Below are 22,896 nucleotides of genomic sequence, written 5' to 3'. Positions count from 1 at the left end.
TTGACGGTGGGCAAATTCCTTGTTACATACTCATCTGCTCGGGACCGGTCCGGGGACGGCGGTGGTTCCAAAATTGACCTTGGTCATACTGATTACGCTCTAATAATTAACTCGGCAGCTAGGAACTGTGAGGTGGCCTCCATTGTCTGTCGGTTGGTTCTTCAGGTGAAGAAGGATGGGCATAGTTGGGCGGTGTGTTTTTCAGGACCATCGGGGCGAGTTGGGCAATTTTTGTTTCACACAGTTAAATATTTTAGTCGATGGGCCGGAAAGAAACACTTTGTGCATGTGTTAGTATTAACGCAGAAGAATATTGGCAGGAAACGGCCGGTAAGCTTGCCGACGACGACAGTGGTAGTCAAAGCAAAGGAGGAAACGTATGCTGACCTCCTCCACTCAGTGAAAGGCGGGGTCCTCTCTGCACATAAGGGACAAGGTGAGGACCTTCACATCTGGGTGCAGGTTGATAGTGGTGCTGCTGAACAGATAAGCAAGGATATTATATATGTGAAGGTCGAGGGCACCATTACAGCTCTAATGGGGAGGGGTGGTAGGAGGGTCCACAACCTTATTAAAGATGTGGATGTACTCATCACTCAGGATGAGTTCATTATGGAGTTATGGAAAATCACAGGAGTCAGTATCAATCAAAGTTATGTCCATGTGACCAGCCTATGCTGTGACGCAGGTGGTCACTGTGTCTGTGCTGCCCATTCTTGTGGATAAATTATAGGGTAATGGATGTATCCGTATTGGATGGGTGGCTTGTAGGTTTATGAGACATTCACTTGACGACCTTTGTTTTTGCTGCTGGAAGCCAGGCCACAGAGCCAATTCGTGTACCAGGCCAGATTGTAGTGGCCACTGTTTCACCTGTGGTGAGGCCGGTCATCTACAGGACTGCTGGTGAGAGGCTTGGTGTCCTGTCTGTCAGTTGCATGGACATGGACCTGTGGGTAGGGGATGCAAGGCTTCAACTGTGACATAAAGATGCAGAGAGGCTTGGTGTCCTGTCTGTCAGTTGCATGGACATGGACCTGGGGGTAGGGGATGCAAGGCTTCAACTGTGACATAAAGATGCAGCGCCTACTCAGTGCTGATGGGGACAGCCCTATCCAGAGGGGGTAGGAGGCTCCGGTATCCCACCATCAGTGATTAGACAGGGACTCCTTCACAGCATCTCTGGGGGAGGGATGTAAGACCGGAGTCTAGTAAGGGGACCCCTTTGGGGGTCTTCTCATTAGAGGTACTGCAAGACCAAGTCTCGATTACCTGGGCGAAACCTTGTGTTCTGCCAAGGTAGTTTGAGGTGAAGGCAGCCCCCCTGGAGCTGAGTTATGCTTACATGCTGTTCCGGTTCTGGGGTGGCGTGGTAAATAAAGGTGAACAAGAGAAAAATGGTCTTTGATATTTTATTGTTTATGTAATGTAATATTTTTTAATTGTTATTACAAAATAAATACATTTTTTAAATACATAAAATATGTTAAAAAAAGAGTAGCTGGTAGGTGGGATATGGACTAAGTGAGCACAAACTTTTCTCTAAAAAAAAAGCACAGTTATAACATTTCTAATTTGTTAAACATCATTGAAGAAAAAACTGCATATCCAGAGTAAAGATTGCACTTTCAGTCTTTTAAAGCTCAAACTGTATCAAAAGTATTTAACAGAACTGTTACTTAAATAGATAACTAACATTAACAAACACAATCCTTAGAGGATAGTGCATGCTCATAATTTCCAATATTGGCTTTTATAAATATTTATGGCCAACATTTGTCTTGCAGGTTTTAAATGCTTCATTGAGAATTCACTGAGTTATCAGCGTGGTGCGGTGAAGTATTGAAAACTTTTTGAATACAAAAATAAAAAGAATACAAAATATATCTAAGTTGGTTAAAAGTTGGTTAAAAATATAGTTAATTTTTCCTCAATAAAGAAAAGAAAAATTGTGTAGCCTTAATTTTTTTTAATTTTCCAAATCCCTGCTTCTTTTTGTTTTTTTTTTATTCACAAAGAAATTCTGTTAAATATATTTCCTTACATAACTTTATTTGGCAGAAATTTAAATCATTCATTATCAGAACAAAATAAGCATGATTTAAAAGAATTTAGAGTGTATTGAAATTGCACCCAAAGATACAGGCTACATTATCAAAAAATAAATAAAAAGTGCTGTACATAAAATAAATGATAAAAAAACACTTTTAATAGTGAAAAAAAAAAAATACTTTACTAAAATGAAAATCTAATGCAAAATAACTGAACAACACTTACAGGTTTTGGATCATAGATACACTGTCTGAATCCAGAAGTTGCTGTACCTCTAAGCTTCCTTCCATTATTGTTACATTTTAAGGTAACATTTTCAGTAAAAGGGACAAGAACACTTTCTTTATCTAATCTAATAACCTGCAGTCCTTCTGCCTTATCATCTGGTAGTGAAACACATTTAGCAGCTGAAAATAAACAAAAAGATGTTACGTTGAATAAGTTATAAAAAAAGAAATTTAAAAACAAACAATTTGTATATGAGCACAGTGAATAGGCTTATAAATAAATGAAATTTCAGTATACTCATTACATAACTATAAAGACATGAAGTTGTTAAAAATCACTTACGTTGACATTGAGGTACAGTTCCATTCCAAGCACCACCAGAAGTGCAGAGTAAAGAAGCTGATCCAGCCATTACATATCCAAAGTCACATTGGAAGCTAACCAAATCTCCAAAATGATATGATTCCTGAAAATAAATAACATAGGCTTTATAACCCACAAAATAACCATAGATCATTTTAATCACAAATAAATAATTTATTTCATTACTTTAACTTCTTTGGTTTAAACCAGATAGATTCAGCACCAATATGTATGGCTTTTACAAAGTGACAAGATTTATAAGATGCACCATTATCTACTTTTTAACTTCATTTATATGAATATCATTTTTATAAATTCATTTTAACATCATCTATATAATGATCATTGATCATTGATAATTTATTCTTGAATGTGTTAGTTTTTCCCCTGTGATGGTGTCTATAATGTATATTAATATTTTCACCCACATTGGACAAGTTGTTCAATTTTTACAGCTGAATTAGGTTGTATTTTATTATGAGTGGCAATTTACTTTATTTGAAAATGACTGAACAAAAGATTTGCATTAAAATTGGAATAGTGGAATAATCTGCCAAATAAGAAGTGCAGTAAAGTGGTGAGGATGTTACAGAAAGTTTTTGGTGAGGGCGTTATGTCGACACCAAAGGTTTATGACAATGAAGAATAAATAATTTTTTGTCTGCTTTTCCATGTAATCCCCATCAACTTCTCTGCAATGTCCCATCTTTTACAGAGTTTTCTTATTCCCTCAGCAAAGAATTCTTAATTTGATCTTGAAGCCAATTTTGTACTTTTTCTTTACCCCTTTAAATCAATTTTTAAATCAATCTTTAAATATAAATCAAATTGCTAAATATTTAACAGGTATATTCAACAGATCAATATTAGTCAAACAGCTGACTAACACTATTTGCAAGATTGCCAACTAACACTTGCAAAAGTTTCAATTGCCTGTATTAAGCGCTTCCTTCACTAAAAATGTTTGTCTGTTTAATTATTGAATGACCCTCATATTACACGATTTTGCAGCATAATAATGCTCCAGCTCACACTTCACTGTTAATTATTTTATAGAATAATTAATTTTTAATTATTCTATATATATATAGAATAATTAATTTTATACTGTTTATTTATTTAAACTAACTATATTAATGATGACTTCTTTACTTTTTTACTCTCACTTTTTGAGTTTGTTCACTAAATTTTTACTACATTAACAAACCAACACTTTTAATATCACGGCTAAGTATTGAGACTTTGGAGGCCAAAATTGAGAATACATTTATTGTTATTGGGAAATAACATTATAAGACTACACATGCACCATTTTTTTGTATAACCTTCTGCCAAAACCTAATCCCATCACTATAAGACTTCAATGTTTTCTGGTCAAAAAATTGTAATACATGGTTTTCACAGGCCTCTTTTAAAACTAAATTAACACCATTCTGGGAGTTCTGTAGAGATCAAAACAAATGATAGTCTGACAGTATTAGGTTTGGGCTATATAGTGGATACATTAGAACCTCCTAGTCACGTTCTCTCAATTTCTGATGGGTCATTAAAGACGTATGTACTCTGGCATGTCAGTGTGGTATACATTACCATTTCTGTTGACCAATTTAGGCCATTTCTTTTGAATTGCTAGGTGTAATTGCCCTAACTGTCGACAGGTGCAGGTCTGAGTCTATTGTTCTGCCTGCCTGTTCTGGCAGCCACTCATGATGCACAATGCCCTTCCAGTCCCACCAAATGCACAGAATAACCTTACTGAGCATCAGTGTGGGATTTGCCACAGATTATGGAGCTTCTCCTCTCTTCAGCCAGTTCTTTTTCACACATTGTTGTCATAGGTTTTCCACTTTTCATCCATGATCAGCCACTTCAGAAATGATTCAATTTCTTTAAGTTTCAGTAGAGATTTGCAGATAGAAATTTGATCAAGTAAATTTTTCTGAATCAGATAATGTGGCACCCAAATGTTGAGCTTCTTTTTGTAGCCAGCTTTCTCCAATTGGTTTAACATTTTTTGGTGATGAATGTTTAGGTTATTGGTGGTCATGACTGCTTACATGCCAGTTTTCCTCGACTTTTGCCAGAATACACTAACATTATTTTGTGTGAAAAAGAATCAGTATTTTTTAGACTACCTATTAATATTAATGATGATGATGATGATGATGTATCCATTTGATATTACATTTTTAAATAAATAATATTTTTATAAAGAATTATATATATAATTCTTTATATATAATATTAAAGTAAGTACCACTATATTTACAAAAACAGTTCTTACAATCCAAACCTCTGAACAGTAATCCAAGTCAGAAAAATAATGCTCTGTTATTTACCATTTTAAGAAAAGTAGCTAATCTTAAAATTTCAGTAATCCAATTAATAAGTTCAGTCAACTCTCATAGTAAATTTAAAATCTATCAGTTGAATTGAGGAAAATTTAAAATTATTAATCCTAAGCTCCTCACTTTTTGCATTTTTTAAAACGTACCTTTGACTAAGCAAAAAAATAAAAATGTTGTTTAATGTAATTTACCAATCTGTATTTTGAGTTATTAAAAACCGACTGCAATTATTATTTTCTTCGAGGAAGAAAGTAATTGTAACTGTAAATTATAAAAAGTAATTGTTGATAAAAGATAAAACAAAAAAATTGGAAAAAATAATTATATTTTACCTTCGTTGAAAGAATAACCCCATTTTCAGGATCCTCTAATGGTGGGCACATAACAGGAACACAAGTTTTATTTCGCTGAAATATATCACCATCACGTTCACCTGTCTCTGATTTATCAATAGTAAAACCAGCTGTACCATTGTTCAAGAAAAGTTCATATCCAACATTGCAACCACATGTGAAATTTCCAGGCCTGAAAATTATTAGAAAAAATATTTTGTTTAAAAGAGCAATATTTTTCTGGTTTAAAAGAAAATGAGGATTTACTTTAACACTGATATAGTTTTCCTCGGAGCATGATCTTATGCATGTACTTTCAGTAATTCAAAAGTGATTAAGTTTTTGATAATATTTTGTCACAGATAATTCTGAATTCAGAACTGAGCTCAATTCTCAGTAGAGGGTTGCTTTCTTTGAAATAAAGTTACACAAGTCTTTGAAATCAGTTACACAACTAAACAGTACAGTGAACAAAATGAAGGGACTACTCAAAGTGTCAAATTTTACCTGCATTTCAGAAGTTTTGACATGCCGATATACAATAGTATATTTTTTCAATGAAAAAGGTAAAGGGGAACCACTTCACTCATCACTTTCATTAGCAAGCTTGGCATGGGGGGGCTTGTTATTCTTTAAAATGAATCTGCCATTTTCATAAATAATTCTTGTCCCACCTGCACCTACACCCAACAGACACAGAGAATTATGTAGTTTCTTAGAATCATCAATCAGACTAAAAAAAAATGTTGTTAGTTTTTCTGTTGGTCTGCTCTGGAAAAGGTGATGCAATTGTTTATAAAAAATAAATAAATTCTGTATTGATTTTCATAAAACAGAAAACAGAGTGTTTGTATTTCTGATTGAAAGTTATTTAGGATTTCTTTCGTAGCTGATTAGGTAGCATCTTGGCATTTCATGCAGAGGTCCTGGGTTCAAATCCTAGTCAGCCATGGCACCTTTTCATATGCTACCAATTTCCACTACACTAATAACAGCTGTTGATGCCCTCTCTTTCATAACAAAAAGAATTTCTTAAGCAAAATCCCAGGTGGATTATTTTCATTTTATGGAAATATCTCTTTATGCATTTCAATAATTGTAGAAAAATCCACTTAATAGAAGATAAACAAAGCATTATAAAGATTATCTCAAAGTTATCCAATAATTTCATTAATATTAATAATTAAAACTTCAACAATATTTTTGTAAAATCATTTATAATTAACATAAAATAAAAACTAATTAAATGTATTAACCAGGAAAATTTTAACTTTAGTGATCTGAGATTTTCTTCTTGCTTCACAATTTTTTTCGAGTTTTCATTCCTTGAGATATTCTAAGTATTATAGAATAATCATCAGGTTATAAGGATGAAAAGTTTGCCATCTATCTAAGACCAATTTTTTATGAATTATTCCTTCTAAAGGACATAATAAATACATTTATAATGTACACAAATATATATTTGGCTTCTTGAATCACTTAAATAGCATAAAAGATAAATTGAAACCAACAGATATAAGGCCATCTTTGGCGACCTTATATTGCATAAAATTCTTAATATTAAAAAAAAGTCAAGATCTGGTGAAAACCGCATATACCCAAGTTGGACCTACTACAATATTTTCCCTTCAAGAGCTATAGCTCTGCTATAGTGCTATGTAGATGAGAAAGTAAAAGATACTATCAATTAATAAGTAATTAGCCCATCAGGCTGGTCAAGTGACAGACTCATTGTTGCAAATTCACATTTTTAGCCGCTGATTTTTAAAGTCGAAGCTTTAGAGATTCAAATTCTAGTTAGTTGCTTTTGTACAGATTTGAATACTATACAGTGGATACTGGTGAACTCTAGTGGTTGGGGTTCAATTAACACACATCTCAAGAATGGTCGACCTGAGTCTGTACACCTCATTTACATGTCATCTGCATCTCACTGGGTCATGGGGAGGGGTGGAAGTTGCTTATTGTTGACTAATTTTTTTCTAGTCTCCAGGATCATCGTTAGGTATTCCTTCAAAAGATGAGATGAAATGGCAATTTTAATGTGCCAAAATGTCATCCCTGACCAGTATTCAAACCTGAGATCTATGGATGAAAGGCTGAGATGCTACCACTCACACCACAGAGGTCAGTATTGTTCACTAATTGAACAAATACAACGTACACATTAGGAAATGATAGTAATTAATAAGTAATAGTACATAATTGTTATAAATTAAAAACATATGAAATTATTTTTAATTTCATTTCTCAGGAATAAACATAGAAAATCAAATATAAAAAATTATTCAACTACAATTTCAATTTAAGAATCCTAAAATTTTTAGCAATTACCAGTTTCTTTATTTTACCAATATCTCTCTTTTAGTTTAATAATTGTGTGTGTGTGTGTGTGTGTGTGTGTGTGTGTGTGTGTGTGCATGTGTTTATTTACATAACATATTAATATAACTATGATATTTGTTAATATCATATTTGTTAATAGTTAGATTTTATTGTGCTCTATCAATGGAATACTATGTATTAAAAAATCACATTATTGACAACTAAACTGCTTATGTGTATTAAATAATTTATAATGTAATATGCTTTTTTGTTTCTTATGAGAATTATTTATTACTGATAAGGAGTGTGTTTATCAAGGAAATATCTGAATTATGTTACTACGTAGCTGACAAACACCGTTATAAGAATTGAAAACATACGTCAATTTACATAATTTTAGTAAAATTTTAAACTATTTCTTTGAATAACAGATAATGGTTAATAAGTTAATGGTTATTAATTTAAAAAATAATAAATTAAATATGGCTTAATTACTTACGTGTTAATGCATTTTTGGTCACAACCACCATTATTATAGGCACATTCATTAATATCATTACATTCAAGTCTTGTACAGCCCATCACTTCTAGTCTAAGACATGGTGTTCCAACATAATCCTATAATTTTTTAAAAGTATATTGTTTTTGGTATAAAATAAGTATATTTATAAATAAAATATTAAAATATAATCACTTCAACTAATATTAAAGGATTATTATTTTAGTGTATAGAGAATATAGTTAAGTATACAGAAAATTACAATAATCTAATCCAGTTTACAAATGAATCTGCTTCAGTTCTCATTGACTGACAAACACATTTACTCAACAACACATTTTGTAATCATTGGGCTAGATTTGAAAACTTAGCAAAAATCTTTATTTTATGTTGTAAATACTATGTCAGATACAGACTATAATTTATATATTTTTTTAAAAATTTTCTTTCTAATGCGTAAAAGTTAAGTTTAAAATTTTTGTTAATGAGATCATTATTTTAAAAACTAAGTGAGATTGGAATATTAAATTTATTGTACAGCTCAATCCCATGCTATGCTGAGGAGGAATGATAGAAATTTTCCAAAACTTGCTTTTTAGGATTAAATAAAGTAAAAAAAAATCTAATTGTAATTAACATCCAACAAAATTTTTTTCTTTTGTTTTGAATAGTATATTAGTTTACAATGACAAAGAATCTGAGTAAAAATTTCAATGAAAATTGAGAAAAATAATAATCAAACACAATTTTGTACCTCAAAGTGTAAGAGTAGATGTTTTTTTTTTTTTTTTTTTTAATAACCTTATTTAGTTTAATTAAGAGGTCATATCATTATTGACATCAGTAAATTCCTGTAATCCAACATAATGTTTTAATAATTATTCTATAAAACATCAGAAACATAAAAATAGAGGTAGAGGTTTTTTATAATCTACAATCAATTTTGAAGTAACATATTATCTTGTTTTGGGTGCAGGATACAGCCTATTCAGTGGTTTAACTGCCTCCCTTTATGCAGACCCAAATTGGAGAAGGTGAAAGTTACTTTTAAAATTCTGACGAAAATCTAATACAGTGTGTTTTGCATTGTTTCACACATTAAATAACATGTAATTCAATAAAATCACAAGTTTCTAAATTAATCCCTCTAACCTTCAAGAAAGCATTAAGAAACAAATGTCACATTTTATTTCTAATATTATTCTGAATGAAGAATCTAATAATGTTAATTTTAAACTATTTTATTTTTATTAAGTCAGGTAATTAATAGAAAGTTACTTCTGTGAAAGTTATGATTGTTTAACAGTCTTAAACCTCATATAAGCTAATAAATAATTTACTGAAATGCAACATAACAGCAATAGATATTAATAAAATAAGATAAAATATTAATTAAATGTCATTTAAGGATTATGGCTTGTTCACACAAAAACTTATTAGAAAATTTTTCTATTTTCTTTTTTAAAATAAATTCTATTAGTTAAACATGGATTTATTCATCTGATAAAGTAGTATGCTCTGGAAAATGCTAGTGAAAAAGTTTCAGTTACAAATTAAAGTTGAATTAATTTAGAATTAAGAAAAAAATTTCATTCTTTTCATACATTTTAGAACAAAATTTTAATCAATTTACATATAAATTTATCAGGTAAATATGAAGGATTGCACATACTTAATATGATGAAGGATTGCACATTGTAAAAGTACAAGTGAAAATAAAAAAAATAATAGAAATTCTCAAATAAAAACCATCTGGTATAAAAGTAGCTATGTTTTTAATAGTGCTGTTATTTCAGAACAGCTACATCAATTTTTATAAAATTCCTCATCTCAATCCTGTAATTAGGTAGGTGGTACAAACCGTTTTATAAACTTTTATAAAAACTTTTTAATTTATTTAAACTATACCATTTCCACTCTTGAAATTTTGTCATTAGAAATCGTATATGGTTTCCTTCCTCTTTCATGATAAATATTTTAATAACTCTCTAAATGAATTTTTAAATTATCTAATAGATATCAACAGAAAGCTTTTATTGAAATTAATTTTAACATCCTACTTGTTTTTGAAAAAATACGTGATAAATTGATACAGCAAGTCATAAATCTATTAACACATTAGTCTAGGTACAAAATCGAATCTTTTTAATACTTTATGCCAGTTCTCTTGAGATTCGTCCTAAAGAGGCAATTTATGGGTAATCAAAGAGGCTCTTTCATGGTGATTCTTTGAAGTGAACAAGCCATAAAAATTATATTCTTTTATAGAAGTTCACTATCAATAAAGTGATATATCAGTCAATATATTTAGATATATTATCAATATATTAACATGAATTCAACAAACAGTGGGTTTCTTTTATATTCTCTAACCTGCCGGATTTCCTTCTTTCACATACCTCTTGAAAGATCTTGAAGTGGTAATAAGAAACAAATCTTCAAAACTGTGGAAAAGAACTAGCTGTGGATCAAGTTATTATAAACAGTGTAATAAAAAGAACATTTTTATTATAAACTCAGGTTACTAAACTGTCTTCATTATAAAACACCCTGTTTATTCTTTCCAACTACCATCTTTTTTCACTATCTCTGAAAGTTCAGGTAAATACAGATACCTGTTTTAAGAGCGTTTTGAGTGATAAAAAAGCAATAAAATTAACAATCTCCCATTTCAAAAGTCAGGCTGTTTTTTTAAAAATCATTGGTTTTATTGTAGCTCAACACTAGTTCTGTTACATCTCAAAGCCTGGACAATAATGTTATAGAAGAGATTTTATACCCTAGATTCACTTGGTTCTTCCTTATGCAGATAGAATTACTGGTTACTATTGTTAGCCTTAGATGTCAATAAATTCATAACTTTAAAAACAGAGCAAATACACTATTTTACAGACTTCTTAAAACAAATATTTTACATTAAAAAACAAACAAAAAATATAAATTGCAAGTAGACGATAAAAAAGAAAGCATATAGGATAAATATAACTAACCTGAATTTTAAATTTGATGAATTGAGCTTCAATTGGAACAGGTAAATTAAGAACTGATAATGTAGGCTCCAATATTCTAAACTCAACAGGTGTCCCATCAGGATTTGTATAATCTTTCATCACATCTGTCATATTATCAGTGTACTAGAATAAAACAATAAATAGAAATACAAACTCTAAATCATAATATGAGTATTAAAAATGTTTAAAAAAACACTGCAAATAGTGACTGTATAGTCCATTCCTTTTATAAAATAACATTTATTACAAAGATGTATTTGGTACTTCAGTTACAAAGAATTTATTTCAGTACCAAATTGTTGCTATAACACTCTCTGAAAACAAAAAAGGCAGTCTATTTACCAGTTACTTACCACTTCACACTCAACAAATTAATTCCCATATTATATTTCCAAACATAAATTTCAGGCTTCTGTACTGATCATGTAAATTTTTAACAAACATTATTAAAAATTTATGTAGGGATTTTTAAATTAGCATATACTCAAATAATGTTTCACAAGTATGAAACAATTTACACTTTGAGACCATTCTGTAATCCGTACATTCAATTGGTCACAACATCTGGAAAGTATGAAGGGGCAACACCTAGAAAAAATGCTGCATAAAAGCATAAGACAGTTTACAAATTACATCTAATAGACTGGTTGCTACAGATCCCTCAAGTTAAAATAATCTAATGCAATTTTTCTGCAATGGGTTGCATTATGTTGACATTTAGAAGGTAATGACCAAAACTTTTGTTACAGTTTAGAAAAAAAAGGAAAAAACATTGTGCTTAAATCTTGTAAAATCAATAAAGAAAATGCAGTAAATGAACTAAATGTTTGAATCAAAGTTGAAATTTTTTTCAGAAAAGTTAATTTGTGTCTGAAATAAATTTCAAAAATTAACTAACTTGATAATAACTAATAATGTAAATTATATACGAGGAATATTCATAAAGTAAGAGCCATCAGCTAATATTTAAATATTAGCAGGTCTGAACACATTTTCATGCATTCAGGGCCATCTATCGGCTATTTACAAAGCCACTACTGTTATTTTGATGCAATAGTCGTTTGCCTGCCGGTGAATGCAGATCACAATGTCCACAATAATCATTTCTCCCACCAGTTGTGAATTGCATGCGATTTGATTTTTGTGTGCAAATGGATTGCTGGAATTCATCGGGAGTTGTACCTAATGTATGGACCTACACAAATGAGTGAAGGAAAGGTTAGACAATAGTGTCAAGACATTAAAAATGGCCGCACAAATATGTACAACAAAGAGGGGAGTGGCAGGCCCAGTACTCAGACCAACAAAATCGTTGAACAAGTGAACCGAAAACTGCAATGTGATTGGTTATTGATGATTAGTGCTTTGGCTGATGAATTTCTGCATGTTGGATGCACCTCTAGCTCCACGATTGTCACAGAGAAGCTCAAATATCACAAATTGTGTGCAAGGTGGGAACCAAAAATGCTCACCAACCACACAATGAGCATTGAATGTGCAGTGGACAAGCGTTTTGGACTGCTATCAATAAGATGGGAGATGATTTGTTTTCCCACATTGTTACAGATGACAACATGTGGATATCCTGCACCAACACAGAATGGAAACAATAGTCAATGCATTGGTGCCATTCAAGTTTTTCAAAACCAAAAAAGTTTAAGCAATCTCTGTACTCGAGTCAAAAAATGTTGGCTACTGTTTTTTGGGATGGAAAGGGTGTCATTTTGTTTGATTTCATGGAACGTGGATCAACAAAACAGCTGATGTGTACTGTAAAACACTCACCAAACTGAGACGTGCGATCCAAAATTGACGATGTGGGAAACTGTCGTCCGGCGTAATCCTCCTTCACAACAACATGTGTCTTCACACCGTTGCCTTAAACAAGAAGTAGATTCAAGATTTTAGTTGGACACTTTTTGATCACCCTCCACGTAGTACCAACCTTCCCCCTAGTGACTACTTCCTCTTCTTGCATTTAAAAACGTGGCTTGAAGGATAACAGTTTGAAAACGACAAGGAATTCAAAACTGCCATCATCAACTGGTTCAATTCCCAGGCGGCGAACCTCTATGCTCTTAATACCTCTATAAGGGTACCTTATACCTTATACCTCTATAAGGGTTAAAGAAACTGGTGCAGCATTATGAAAAGTGCTTAGAAATGAATGGCGATTATGTGGAAAAGTGAAGTAGATATGTAGTAAACTAAAACTGTAAGTAAAAACCTTTTGCTCATGAATTAATTTTTTTTAATGACCAAATGGCCCTTACTTTATGAATATGCCTCGTATATTATAAACTTTGCTTATGAACAATTTAAATCACTCTAAAGAATTTTCTACGATTAGAAACAGGTTCATCTAGAACTGAAAAACAAAGGACTACATGTAAAAAAAAAATCTTTCATATATGAGGGTTATTTTTTTCAAGGTCCGATCGGTCACGAAATTAAAACCACAGTGAAAATAAAAAAAATTTTATTTGTAACAAGTACTTACATAGTTACACTATTTCTCTACATAGTTGCCACTCCGATTTAGACATTTGTCGTAACGAGGTACCAACTTTCCAACATCCTCATTATAGAACAGAGCCGCCTGTGTTTTCAGCCATGTTTCTACGCTCTCTGCAGCTCTTTGTGGAATTCATGGAACGTGGCACAACCATCACTGCAGTCTCATACTGCGTGACTCTTCAATGTCTACAAAGGGCAATTCAGAATAAGTGGAGAGGAATGTTGTCATCAGGCATTGTCTTTCTTCATGTCAATACTTGGCCGCACACCGCAGCTGTAACAAAGAAGCTCCTGCAGCGTTTTCGTTGGGAAGTCCACCATACAGCCTGGACTTGGCTCCATCCGATTTTCACCTCTTTGCTCACATGAAACGCTGGCTAGGAGGACAACATTTTGGCACAGACATCGAGCTGCAAGCCGGCGTAGAAACATGGCTGAAAACACAGGTGGCTCCGTTCTATAACGAGGATATTGGAAAGTTGGTATCACGCTACGACAAATGTCTAAATCGGAGTGGCGACTATGTAGAGAAATAGTGTAACTATGCAAGTAGTTGTTACAAATAAAAAAATTTGTAATTTTCATTGGTTTTAATTTCTTGACCGATCGGACCTTGAAAAAAAAATAACCCTTGTGTCATTTATAGAAAGTTAGAATGGAATATTAAAATTTTTAGGAGCAAGCTTGTTGAATTAATATAAAACTCCTTAAAATCAAAGGAAGCAACACAGTAACATATTATTACATTCATCATATTTATTACTATTTCATGATAGTTAAATATTTCTTAAAATTAATATTTGGTGTTTTACCTGTATCCTCACTGCAGAAGTGAAAGCAAGGTTACCATCAAGTCTAGCAACACTTTGTGTACGGAATCCCCGAATAATAGTTGGAGCTTTCAAGTCAATAAGAACCCAGTTAGAACCAGGGTCAATATTATTTCCACACCATCCCCGAGGACTGTTCAGTCTCACCATCTAAACAGAAATATCTCAATCATCTAACAGTAAATATCTGTTTATATAAAAAACTAAGTTAATATCTTTAGTTTTAAATGGAGAACATAATATTATACCATTCTTGAATTATATAAACTGAGAACACAAAATTCAATTGTACAATGTAAATTACATAAAATGGTACAAGTATTTTAACATACTTGTATACTAACAGAGTGAAGTACATCATACCTGTTATTGTATTGTAATTTATTCTATTCCCTACATTCTTCAGAAAATATTCTTTAATTTCAAAGGTGGCATTTACCACATAAAAAAATGTATTTATTTATTTTTTCCATTTGCTATACAAACCTCATACATTAACTTATAGAAGTTAAGCTTTTTTATGTTTAATTCATTTCATTCTGTCAAAGTGTGTTGACAGTTTTTGAGAAATTTCAAAATTTTTAATTACTCTCAATGTTTTTTACATCTATGATCTGCTTTTATGAGATACGAGAACATAGTCTTGGGCTGATTGATATTTTTATTACCCTTCAGACATTTTCTTGATCGCTCTGTTATTGGTTCAGAACATTATGTGTCAGATTAAATTAATTTTCATACTTCTTCAGCATTGTGCTGTGACATAAAGGTTGGTATGAATAAGAAAACCATTTCAGTAATCTATTTTGTGTTTTATACAAAACTGTTCATTTTTAATAACAGGAACCAATTAAATTTAATGACACTTTTAAAACTTGCATTATGGTTATTCAGTTACTTGTACTTCAGTTTTCTGAAGTTGTACTTTAGTTCTTTGTACAAACATTTTTAATAAGTGATGCTTTCACTCAGGCATCAGGTGATATTGTTGACAGTTAAATCTATTGGGGTTGCACTGTAGCTAGGGCAGTGGCTAACACAATTTCCATGCTACCTATCTAAAGAAAGGAATGTTATCCTATCTAAGAAAGGATAAAGGTTAATGAAAGGAGTAGGGTCGAGGAAGGTCACTCGCAGACAGGATGGTGTGGCAGTTCAACACGCGACACGAGTAGAAAAGGTTAAGTTTGTGTTTAGGCTCTGTTATTTGGATATTTATTTGGTGTAACGTTATCGTTACATTATAGTTTGTTAGTTAATCGTGTTCACTATGACTTGGTGCTTTATGGTTTTGTACCTATTTTAGGGCTTCTGGAGTGTTTTATTTGTCTTGTTTGGTATTAATTTGCGTAGGTAGCCTGTTAGGCTATCTAGGCTAGTTTGGTGTGTAGTTTAAATTCCCTTTGAACTGCGCACCCAGGGGTGAAACCAACATTTCTACTGTGTTTTGTTGCATATTTGTTTGTCTTTGTTGTTTAGTGTGGCTTCAGTTTCAGATATTTATTTATTTTTAAGTTAGCTGTTATTTTATTTTTAACAGCTGTTGTTGATAGCAACCATCTTTATTTGTACGTAGCCTGCACTTGGTCAACATCATCGGTGTATGTGCTTGTTATTGGGCAATTGTTTTTATGTGTTTATGTTTATAGTTTGTAAGTAAACATTATTTTTATGTTTAGTGTTAATTAATTACCACTGTTTAGGCTATTATTTTTGTTATGTTTGTGATTTCGGAAATGATGAAACTGAAGTAAAAAAGGATAAGTCCAAGCAGGCTAAACCTTATTACGGAGACGATTGAGGTTAGGCTCAATGACTCTTTATCTGCTTCTGAAGATGAAGGGGTCGGAAGCAGTGCTTCTGGTTCTTCTCAGGCTGGGAAAAGTACTAATCAATTAATGATTGAGAAGGTTTCTGAAGGGGTAATGGGAGGGCTGGAGGTTCGGTCCCGTTAGTGTGGGTGTTTGAAGAGAAGTACGACTTCTTGATTGAATGTTTGGAGAACACAAGAGGTGCTAACAGGCTGGGTAAGATCCTCCCTAAAATCAGGGAACTAAAACCCATTGTTGAGGCCTTGGCTCAATGCTATGAAAGATTGGCTACTAAGCCTGAGGTGAGGGAGCCTCACAACCTCGGCTCCCTCGGGCTTGTTTCGGTCCCTCCCATGGTTCCACAGGGTAAACGCTATGCGGAGGTTCTAAAAGGGAGGCGGGAGGCTAGTCTGTCCCGTAAGCAGCCAGAGGTTGTGTTCATCAACCTAAAGGAGGGGGCAACTACTAAAACAACTAAGGAGACGAACAAATTTCAGGCCATCCTTCGACATAAGAGGCAGAACCTGAGAATTCGTAATGTTAGAGAAACGAAGAAGGGTTTAGTCGTCATTGCTGACGACAAAGAAACTGTGTGGGTCATCTCTGCCTCCTTTAAAGTCAGAAAGTCTGACATGAAAGTCGACTCGAAAGGGAAGAGGCGACCTAAAGTGATTGTTTATGACATAGAGCGATGGCTGTCTGAGGAAGAATTAATGGCTATCATTAGGGAGCAAAATACTCAGATGGATGAGGCTACATTCAAGTCTGATTGTCGATTATTTTTTAAATCGGGTAGGTGCGAGGCAAAATTCTATTTTGGGATATTTGAGGTTAGTTCTAAACTTTTCGGCAGCTTCACTGTGGAGGGCAGGTTGTTTGTATACTTCTCTTCGTGTAAGGTTAAGGAGTATTTAGATGTTTAGAACTGTTTTAAGTGCTGCAGGTTTGGTCACAGGGCTAAGTTCTGTGAACATCCTGCAGTTTATGCTCATTATGGTGATGAACACATGCATGAGAAGTGTCTGAAGAAGATGAAGGGTCCAACTTGTATTAATTGCAAACATCTTCAGAAGGATTATAAGCACTCTGTGAACAGTAAAGATTGTGGGTGTTATCAGAGAGCTCTCAAAATGTATTATAATTCTATTTCATTAAATGATTAGATTTGGTCAGTTGAATGCTCAGGGTGCTTACATTGCTCAGGTTGAGTTTGGGAGATTGTATTACGTAAAGATTTGGATGTTGTTTTGTTGCAGCATCCATATATTGTGTCTGGTTATCTGCCAGGTTTTTCTTGTTATAAGTGGTTCTATTGTGTGCTGTTTTGTGCAGGAGGGAACTTGATTGTGTCTTTATTTGACAAATCTTGAATAATCATCTTGTCGTTATCCGTGTAGATGTTCAGAACTTGCATCTGTATGTTGCTAGTTCATCTTGAGGTCTGGGATAAAATCCTATGATTCTCTGGCACTGGTCAAACCCTTATAGGTGCAGATGTGAATGCTAAATCACTCTTGTGGCATAGCGGTTTCACCAATGTTGGCGGTGAATTAATAGAGGGCTTTTTGGCCCAGCATGATCTACAGGTATATAACGTACCTGATTAGGTGCGCACCTATGTAGGTATGGTAGATGGGCATTGATTGTTTGGTGGAATGAACATCAATGTTACCATTGGTAGATTTATCTCTGCCAATGTTTGTAATTGGAAGATAGTTGTTGATTCTCAAGCGATCATCGATTGATTGTCTATGAGATTACTGGTGTCTATAGTGAACGCTATCGATGTAACGTTTCAGTTCAACAGGTTCATTTCCTGCACAGGCATGTGAACGGGAAAAAGTTTGTTGATATTCTTTTGGCCAAACTTTGTGTTTTGGGTTGGAGTCTGGATGTTATGGAGTTGAACACCTGGCAGAAGGTTTGTTGGTGGTTTTTATTGACGCCACCAAGTGTTCAGTTCCTCATAGTTCTGGTCAAGAGACCCTGCTCCATGGTGGACCAGGGAATTGACTGTTATGAAACATGCTTTCTGTTGTTCCCGGAGAACATCTCAATGTGAGAGTGATCTGGAATGGGCGGTCCTTGTTGGCGAATATAGAGATCTTAGATCTCAATATTTTCATAACATTTCGACAGCGAAGAGGGATTCCTGGCTTTCCTTTGTGCATGAACAAGGAAACAAGGATCCCTGGGAGGTTATGTATAGGGCCTTGGGACTAAAATGACGAAGGACATTCTTCTGTTTGCTCTCTAACCCGCCTTGGTCCAGTCTCTCGACATGTCTATAATTTCAAACATGTATGAAATTTTGCACAGACTACTTGACAATTTGCTGCTGCCTGATGGTACTGAAGTAGGTGAGACCACATACCATCAGCGGGTGAGGCATGAGGTTGCTCAGTTTCATCAAGCTATTTGTAGTCTAGTTAGAGGTAAGGCTTTGATGGGATAACAACAGAGCTACTTGTTCGCTTGGTAGGGGTAAGTGTGAGAATTATCACATGGGTTTTTAATAAATTCCTGTTTGGAGCATACTTCCTGGTGCACTGGAAGAAGGGGATTATGAAATTATTGTTTAAAGGTGGTGACAAGGATCCCGCTGTTAGTTTATCATATAGGCCCTTGACGTTACTACCGGTTATTGGTAAGGTCTTCGAAAAGGTTCTGTACCTTCGTATAAATGAGAGGTTGACCTTACATGATTTACTAATTGATAATCAGTATGGATTTTGTCCTGAAAAGGTTATTGAGGTCACCATACTTTGTGTGATGAGTGTGGTAAGCTCCAATCAGGAGGGAATATGTCCTGAAAATTCTGGGCTTTAATAACCTATGGTGACCTTCTGCTGTATAGCAATTACAGAAGAGAGATTGTACTGTGAGGGAGTTGCAGGTTACACAAAGTTACTTCAGTTATCGGGATGTGCTCATCCACAATGGCAGCCATGAAGTGGGGAAGATACTGTCCAAGGGTTGTCCACAGGGCAGTGTGTTGGATTTTTTATTGTGGGTGGTGGAGTTTGATTCACTTCTGCCGTTGAAGTTGCCCAGTGGGGTTGTATCGTGGCTTAGGCTGATGATGGGCTTCTGCTGGTCGAAGGAGGTTTGCGGAGGGCGGTTGAATTCCAAGCAACTCAAGCATGCAGGATACTCAAGCTATGGGGTAGGATGATGTTTAGCCCAGAGAAGACCATGATAATGCTCCTGAAAGGTCGTTTGGCTGTGAGGCGGCGAGTCCATGTATCGATGTCAGACCAATGTATTAGATATGTTCAGGTTCAGAAGTACCTCAGGGTGTTTCTTGATGACTAATTGCAGTTTAAGAAGCACCTTCAATATGTTGCAGGGATGGCCTGTAATGCCTTCTTTGGAATTTGATTTGTGGTCAATCCTGATTGGGGTCTTAATTTTAAGAGTATGAGTATCTTGTATAAGGGCATCTGTAAGGCAATTATGCTGTATGTGGCACCTGTTTGGGTGGATAGGCTAAAATTTAAAAGCTATTGGGATATTTCGTTACGGTCTCAACATCTTATATTGCTAATAGTAATGGGTGGTTACTGTACAATTTCATAGGAGGCGATTTTAGTGATCGCAGGCATGAAACCAATAGACTTGATTGCGACTGAGAGGCAACAACATTAAGTTACTAAGAAGTCAGGTAAATTGACTTTAGAGATAATAAGGGAGATAGAACAGCATGGTGTCACCCTGTGGCAGGCCAGATGGGATGAGACAAAATGTGAGCGTTATACGCATGATCTTTTCCCTAATGTTGTTGATTTGCGGGACAACTCTTGGGTACACCCGAACAAGAATATGACGCAATTTCTTTCTGGGCATGATGCTTTTTGGGACAGACTTCAGAAATTCGGCCTGGCAGACTCTGGTATGTGTTGCGTATTGTTGGATGATGCTTATCATGTAATATATGAATATGCTAGGAATGACTTAATGAGCATGGGGACCATTTGCCAACTTGATGTTATTTGTCATCTACATGTTAATTGGAAAAGATGGGCAGAATGGTTGATCAAAGAAAGTTTTAATACATATTTACCAAAAGAAAGTATTGCTGAAAGGGTGTGATGTTCTGCTTGGGCTTTCCTTTTTTGTGTTTGTTTGGTTTTATTGCTTTTTTTTTTATGGATTGTTAAACTGTTGCTGTTTTTATTTCTGTTTGATTATAGATTTGTTTGTTTTTCATTAGTTATGTTTTATGTTACTGTTATGTTACATTATTTACTTTTATTCTTAAGTTTTTTTTTAGTGTTTTTGTTTTGCGTTTTATGATTTGTTGTGTGACGAACACATTTTTGCCTTTCGGGTAGGTAGGGTTCAGTTTCTTCATTCTTAGAAAGTCATTTATTCTTGTATGAGACTTGGCTAGATGAGTTTTGTTTGGAGTTTAAGTTAGTTAGTAGGACACCGATGCGAATGTCGCTTGTGGCATTTGTATTGGTGGCATCTTGGTTGAGGCTTGACTAAGATATCATCGCCAAGTACTGAAGATGACCTCCAGTAAAGCCCATAATGGCTAGGTACGGAGGAGGTGGCATGGCAACCAAAACCATCACATGGAGGGTGTCTTCCCCTATGAGGTCAGGATGAACCCTAACAAGGACTACCTTAGATGTGAGTAGTTTATTTTAAATGAAATATAATGCAAGTTAGGATTGAAACTGATATAAATTACATGAGTAAAAAATTCAAATGATAGTTTACATGTTTTGAATAGTCAAGTTCATTTCCAGAAACTGTAATAGATTCATCAGGAATTCCTCCGGTAGTTAGACCAAGATCACCTACAGGTCGGCATTCCATTGTAGCAGCAAAACCTCCCCGACATTTACAATGAAAGCTTCCAGGCGTGTTCATACATTCTGTAGAAGCTAAATCACACTGACTGCTTGCACATTCATTTACATCTACAATAAAAAATTTAAAAAATGATAAAATTTATCAAAATGTTTAAGATATACTTGTATGTGCATAATTTTATGTGCATACAAACCTGTTGCATAAATAATTAAAAAAATATACAAATCAGATAATTTTAATTATTTTTTATTACTTGAGAAGTTTTTTCCACTTCACCACAGAGAAAAATACACTTAAGAGTGGGTGAAATTATGAACTGAAATATATTCTTTTGTTATCAAATACTGACAGTTTTACTTTGAATCATAGTAAGGAAAACAGTCAAACCATAAACCTTAAACCCAATATTGTACTAGATAGTTACACATAACTGATACCAAAAAGATAGAAGTTTTTAGATTCATAAAAGTGACAAATTGTAAAAATTAAATTGTAAAAGGTAATGAATGCGTGTAGAGTAAATGGTATCAAGTGAAATGTGCCATCTTAGATAGTGTCGAAGTTAAATAGTCTTTGGTGGTTTTAAAAAAAAAAAAAACAATCTAAAATACAATAATCTTGTTTGTCAAAAACTTGTTAATGTGAAAAAATGTAAAATAAAAATAAATACAATTATAAAACATTTTCTTACAAATTACTTCTAAATTAAAGCATTCATCAATTTTTACTTATGAAATAAGTAAAATTAAACCACACGACCTCTTCTCCAGATGACAACTAATTTTATTTATTTTTTTTTTTTGTTGTTAAAAAATCAAAAGCAAACTGTTTATTTCGATATTCTTATTTAATCACACATATATATGTGTGCACATGTTTTGGTGCACACACACACGTGCGTGCGTGCACATGTCTGATCACTGTTATTTAATATGGTTAGACGTAATATTACATACCTTCACACCGGGGAGGATTCTCAAAAATTTGATTTGGTCCACATTTTATAATACTTGATCCACCAGTTAATTTGAAACCTTTATGACACTGAACACGTGCCTCATCACCAAAATAGTACTTTCGATGAGAATCAATAATAAAACCATTTGGTATATCTGGAATTATTGGACACTGGGCACCTACAAAACATAATGCAAAATGAATAATCCATATAAAACATTTAAGATAAGACTTAGACATATTTTCTAGTAAAACTTTTGTATAAATTCTTTCTTGGCAGTAAAACACATACCAAAATTTGGCAAACTGCTCAGCTGAAAATAAATATAATATTGTACAATATTCACAAGCCTTTTATTAAACTGAGAACAGTTTACAAATTAAATAAGTTACCACCTGACTAACTGCTATTTTTCACATTTTTTATTTAACAATCACCCTATTTACATGGGTAATAATTCATTATCAATGAACCTGCAGATAGTAGGAAATCCCCATCATAAATGTCATAGTTTTAAAACTGTAAGCTAAATAAGTAAATTTTCTCCTGTATGTTTTGAGAGTTCAATGAAACAGTAAGTGATATATATATATATATATAATAAACTGATAATAAAAGACTGATGTATATATATATATATATATATATATATATATCACTCTTACCTTTACTATTTTACGTTCATCCAAACATTAGCTTTTTACATTTTATTTTGTAAAAATTGTTTGTTGATAAAATTTGAAAATATTTAAAAAAATTCATAACAAATATTATTTGTTCAGTCAAGAGAATGAA

The 22,896-nt window shown here is 33.5% G+C and overlaps 1 protein-coding gene across 2 annotated transcripts in view; it reads right to left on the bottom strand.

Moving 5' to 3' along the window:
* The window catches only part of uif (sushi, von Willebrand factor type A, EGF and pentraxin domain-containing protein uif), a 382,421-nt gene that overhangs the window by 136,768 nt on the left and 222,757 nt on the right, over positions 1-22,896 (bottom strand). For both annotated transcript variants that reach the window (XR_012756945.1, XM_075370063.1), the window contains exons 16-23: positions 22,100-22,279; positions 21,048-21,250; positions 14,491-14,658; positions 11,141-11,284; positions 8,151-8,269; positions 5,324-5,516; positions 2,623-2,746; positions 2,278-2,459 (exon numbers count right to left, since the gene is read on the bottom strand). Coding sequence is in view for 1 of the 2 variants with exons in the window: in XM_075370063.1 (XP_075226178.1) it covers positions 2,278-2,459; positions 2,623-2,746; positions 5,324-5,516; positions 8,151-8,269; positions 11,141-11,284; positions 14,491-14,658; positions 21,048-21,250; positions 22,100-22,279 (1,313 nt within the window). In the remaining variant the exon portion in view is untranslated. The remainder of the gene's footprint in view (positions 1-2,277; positions 2,460-2,622; positions 2,747-5,323; positions 5,517-8,150; positions 8,270-11,140; positions 11,285-14,490; positions 14,659-21,047; positions 21,251-22,099; positions 22,280-22,896) is intronic.

The sequence above is a fragment of the Lycorma delicatula genome, chromosome 1, assembly GCF_047948215.1.
Source record: "Lycorma delicatula isolate Av1 chromosome 1, ASM4794821v1, whole genome shotgun sequence".
NCBI lineage: Eukaryota > Metazoa > Arthropoda > Insecta > Hemiptera > Fulgoridae > Lycorma > Lycorma delicatula.
The sequence above is the reverse complement of the archived record's forward strand: the minus strand, read 5'-3'. Positions and strand labels throughout refer to the sequence as shown.